Source organism: Centruroides sculpturatus, unplaced genomic scaffold, assembly GCF_000671375.1.
Source record: "Centruroides sculpturatus isolate CEXI.00-Female unplaced genomic scaffold, Cexi_2.0 scaffold4892, whole genome shotgun sequence".
Lineage (NCBI taxonomy): Eukaryota > Metazoa > Arthropoda > Arachnida > Scorpiones > Buthidae > Centruroides > Centruroides sculpturatus.
The window spans coordinates 1-5,506 of record NW_019389158.1 but is presented as its reverse complement, the minus strand read 5'-3'; the positions used below and the strand labels follow the sequence as shown (position 1 = coordinate 5,506).

Below are 5,506 nucleotides of genomic sequence, written 5' to 3'. Positions count from 1 at the left end.
AGCATGTTTTTTAATTTTTGGAACCTAACCCTCCTTTTCGTACTAGTTCTTTGTTTCGCATAACACGGCAATTTTTTGGAACGTAACTACCGTGTTATACGAGGGTTACCTGTATTCTAAAATGTCACAAAGTGAAATCATCATGATATTAATCCTAGTTGATTTCATAGTTGTTTATGTCGAACAAGAATGCAGATAAAACGTTTTCACTACAGAGAGAGAATGAGAATCACTTGTGTGTTGTCTATGTTGACAGGCACGCTATACCCTTTGCGGCAGCCATTTTAGTTGACTCATACGCCACCTATAGTTAGTGGCACAAGCGAATAGCTTGCTATAAAGTTTTACATGGGTCATAACTTAATTTATATAGTATACAATCACATATTGTAATCATTGTGAACATACAGAAGTGTGTAAATTATTAGACTCAAACATAAAGTGTATTATTTTTTATTGTACTGGTCTGTCCGTGCAGTTAATTAGAGGTGTTTTTTAATTAAATTAGGTAATATATTATATCTCTCCTTCTCAGCAATATTAATTATAATAATATGAACACACCTGAATTCTTTTTGCCAAGTTTTTTCTCTTTACTCAAACGTTTTCAGCCTATTTGGATAGGCCATCTTCAGGTTTTCATTTATCATTCCAAAATGGAACCATGGTTTAGGTAATATATTTTTTTAATTTTTGCAAATCACTGTTATTTCCAGTTCATGTCATGTGTTCGATCAAATCCATGATAAAGCTAAAAATATTTGTAAAAATTGTGTTTTATTACTGTTTTTGTCAATTAAAACAGTTCTGGTAATATTGGTAAAACTTCTTACCTTCAGAAATTTTGGAAAATATCAAGAATTGAAGAATTTTTGAAGGAAACTGAGATCAATCAATGTGAAATTGCATTGCAGGTAGGGGTGAGCCAAAAGTCTGCCTCTCGTGTACAAAATTCACAACACAATGGAAAGTCATATTAACCAAAATGGTATTTCTTGCTATTTTCCAAAATTTCTGAAGGTAAGAAGTTTTACTAATAGAGAGGTTGAGGCGCACGTTTTAAACGTGTAAACGTGTACGTGTGACGTTCGGCGCCGCTTTCCCGTAAGCCTAAAAGTTTGACAATGGTGTTTGGAATGTCGTGCGTGATTCCACCGACTATCCAAACACCATCNCTATATAATGAATGAAGCAGTATTAAACAGCAATTTAAATTAATACTGTTTTTTCATAATCTCATAGTTAATAAGGCTTACTTATTTTTGTTTTTCAATTTTTGTATGATAAAGAACTCAAACACTAGTTAGGACAAAACATTTTATTCCAAAATAAAACAAAACATAACATAACAATATGTTTTATAAAATTATTAGTGCTTAACTCTATAATTATTTTGTATAAATCTGTAAGAAAATATCTTTCTTTGCAAATTATGAATAAAATACTGAATAAAAGAAAATGACTATACTTTAATTTGTTGCATCATTCATTTTGTATTATTTACATAAACATTATGGGTGCTAATATTGTTATAAGTTAATAAAATTCAAAGTAATATGTATTTTCTTCTAAAAGTGATTTCTGATGGANAGACTCAATTGAAACAAGCAAAAATTAATTGCAACATTGTCACAATGTTGGGCTATAATTTTTAATCATATTTTAATTTAATTTTAATTTAAAATATATCCCCTCCATCTCAAATTAGTAGTGCCTTGCTCCTGTACATCATACTTTTCTTGATAACAACACGATCATGCCAGTGCTAATATTGTTATAAGTTAATAAAATTCAAAGTAATATGTATTTTCTTCTAAAAGTGATTTCTGATGGAAAAAGCAAGATCATTGTATTTAAGAATTATTTCTGCATAGATAAGGAAAAATAACTTTGGTAAAATCATTTAATAGCTTTTCTGCCATAGCAAATCATCTGTTTTAACATTTCCTCTCCTTCTATAAGACATCTTTTTGGATCACCCACATACAGGTAACCCCTGTATAACACGGCACTTCTATAGCACGGATTCACTCTAACACAGTTCGAGAATTGGTACCATCCCCTGTATAACACGGTACTTTTATAGCACGAATTCNTAATAGAGAGGTTGAGGCGCACGTTTTAAACGTGTAAACGTGTACGTGTGACGTTCGGCGCCGCTTTCCCGTAAGCCTAAAAGTTTGACAATGGTGTTTGGAATGTCGTGCGTGATTCCACCGACTATCCAAACACCATTGTCAAACTTTTAGGCTTACGGGAAAGCGGCGCCGAACGTCACACGTACACGTTTACACGTTTAAAACGTGCGCCTCAACCTCTCTATTATTATCAGAACTGAATTTTGTGGGTTGGATCCTATTTTAGTCCAGATAAGCCTAAAAAATATAAGGGTAACCAGAAAACAGCTCTCCAAAAAAATTTAGAGATACATCAGTAATCGGAATAAAAATATACTTGAGTCTAATAATTTTCACACATCTGTATATATTAGTAATTTTAAAAATTTACACCTAATTAGTAATTAATTTATTGTTTCTATATTTATTATTTAGATTGGCAGAAGTCAGCAAATCAGGAGCCTGAGTCTGAGACCAGTGGGAAGCACTCCTCCACCAGTTCTGCCTCCACTAGTGGCACTAGCACTGCATCACAAAGCAAAATGAAATTGCAATGTATTGATTCATTTATTATGAAAACATCAACTAATCAAAAAATGCAATTGGATGTCCAATGCATAAAATTTATATATGCCACAAATTCAGCCTTTACTTATGTAGAACACTCCAAATTTATAAAATTTTGTCAGATGTTGCAACCTGTATATGACCCTCCACACAAAAAGGAAGTTGATGGACCCTTGCTGGACATTGTATACAATTCCACTGAGAATGAATCAGATGATGAGTTAAAGGATATTACAGTCTGTATAGCTATTGATGGGTTGAGTAATATCCATTATGAACCAGTGATTTGTGTGTGTGAGACTGATCCTAATGGAACAGTTCATTTGATTGACTCGATTGATACAGGGCACAGAAAGTCACACATCAAACTACTTAGAAATTATTGCAATTGCAGCAATAAAAAAATGCAATCAAAAGTATGGCTGTAAAGTAATAAGCCTGGTAAGTGACAAAGCAAGCAATATGAAAAAATGAGAGAGACATAAACAATAACAGAAAATTTAGATATTGTCACTTATGAATGCTATGCTCATATTTTAAACTTACTGGTTCAAGATATCAATATTAAAGATGTTAATGAGCAAGTTAAGCACATCATTGTATACTTCCGGAATCCATTTCCCGAAAGCCAAACACAAAGAGGCAGGTGGAAAAGATTGATATTACCACAGAATGTACGTTGGAACAGCTTAGCTGATTGCCTAGAGTCATACATTCAGAACTGGCCTATCCTAATGAAGATACTATAATCTTTCTGTAATTTTTATTTTCTTATTTTGTACTGTGGGCAAAGTCACTAATTCATAAAGCATATGCTAGCTGTGTTGAAGTGTGATTACTTATAGTAATAATGATGAGATGAATTATAAGATTATTTTGTTTTGTAAAGTGACTGTTTACTCTAACGCTAGTTATTCAATACTCATTGAGTAAAGTTAACGAGTATCAAGTGTTTAATCTTAAAAACCATTACAAATCTTATGTTAACAGGTTTGCGACGAAAACAGGCTTGTAATTCACAAGGATATTGTGGCCAAAGTTCAAAATGTTGGAATTAAGCATGATGCTGAAGATTTGCTGACACATTTAAAGATCATTGTTGTTACATTAGATAAAATACAAAGAAATGACTGCAAAATTAGTAAAGGAGTTGAATTATGGTTTGGATAAGTTATATTAACCAGAATTATTTTTTTATCCAATCTAATTTCAAAATTGTGTTCATTAAATTAATTTATATTCATTAAATTAAATTTATATGTCTAATGATATTATTACTTTTATAGTGTTCAAAATGACTTGCAACAACTTGGGATCATTGGAGTCACGCAAGCAGCCATAGATAGATTTGATATGGTTATCACAGACTATCATCTTTTAGCAAATCTTCTGGACCCAAGATACCAGGGTGCAAAGCTCACAGACAAGTATGAAGGATGCTTCACTAACTGTGTGCCACACTTACTACCCAGACACTATGCCTTCAGTTTTAAAATACTTGGCAAAAACTAGCTCATTTCTGCAACACATATTTGCAGAGTCTGTACTAATTAATATCACTCCTCTTACATGGTGGCAGTCACTACATGACAGAATTGATGAACCTCTTAAAATTAGTTACACAGCTGTACACAGCAGTGGCTTTGTCAGTGGATACTGAAAGAATTTTCTGTACCTATGGACTTGTTCATTCTAAACTTAGAAATCGACTTGGACAGGAAAAGGCAGCAAAGCTTTCTGAAAAAAGAAATTCAAACTGAAGAAATCACTGCTGTCAATCCTATTTTGGTTTTTGTACATGTGAATTTTAAAAATGCCATTCCATAAAGAAACATTTTAAAATGCTATAATTTATATTAAATAAAACATTCTGTTACTATATCATGTGTTTTATTTCCAAAAAAACATGTTTTAAATGTTTTAAAACATTTTTTTTAAATCATGCCAACACTGGTTCTTATGATTATCAAGATGAGTGCTAAGTAAGATTCTATTGATTTTTGAACAAACATAGGTCTTTATTTTCAATTGTAAAATAATAGACAAAAGTATGATCAGAATCAATTATATGCAAACTTTTAAAAATAAATGTATATTAACAAATAAATGTTTATATTACAAACCTGACCATCCCACTGGAAGCATTTCCTTGTGCAGTATCTTTTTTCTTAATATACTGCATATAGTTATTTATACCTCTGTATACTTTGTCATCATCTTTCACTTCCTGTAAATTTAAGACAAAATTAGAAAAACTGATATTCATTAAATACTTTAAAAATTTTGTTATTTCATTCAATAAGAAAATACCTCGTTAATTTTTTGAGATCGTTCAAATATACTCTGGGCATCGCGATCCTTTTCGGTTTCCGTTTCTAAAGTTGCAGTCGCACCCATGTCTGCGGGTCCTTCTCGTTGCTAAAAATGTAATATTTAATTAAAATTAAAACTATTAAAGCCATAGCTAAAAAGAACTTTAAAGATTATCATCTATACTAATATTATAAAGAGGTAATGTTTGTATGTACGTTTGTATGCAGCAGGTAATCTCCAAAACTACTCATCCGATTTCAAAAATTCTTTCACCGATATTTAGAATGGAACTTCAGGGTGGACATAGGCTGTATATTATTCCGTTAAACATTCATATAAATTAAAATATATAATCTAGGTTAAGGCTTTTATGTCCAACAGATGGCGCTACAAGTACGACGCCCTAAGTTTGCTTTTCTATGAGGCATTACGCTTTTCTGTGAAAATGAACTAACGCGGATCATCTATCCATTTATATAAATAAAAATGTAATGTTCGTTTGTTCCTAC

General features: G+C 31.8%; 1 protein-coding gene across 1 annotated transcript; it reads right to left on the bottom strand.

The window, feature by feature from the left end:
* Positions 1–12: 12 nt before the first annotated feature.
* Positions 13–5,201, bottom strand: LOC111617183 (RING finger protein 113A-like). Its single transcript, XM_023358511.1, has 3 exons — positions 4,995–5,201; positions 4,808–4,911; positions 13–751 (listed from the first exon to the last, which is right to left on the bottom strand). Exons 1-3 carry the CDS (start codon positions 5,079–5,081, stop codon positions 718–720), a joined length of 225 nt encoding a protein of 74 aa, XP_023214279.1. The 5' UTR covers positions 5,082–5,201; the 3' UTR covers positions 13–717.
* Positions 5,202–5,506: the final 305 nt, after the last annotated feature.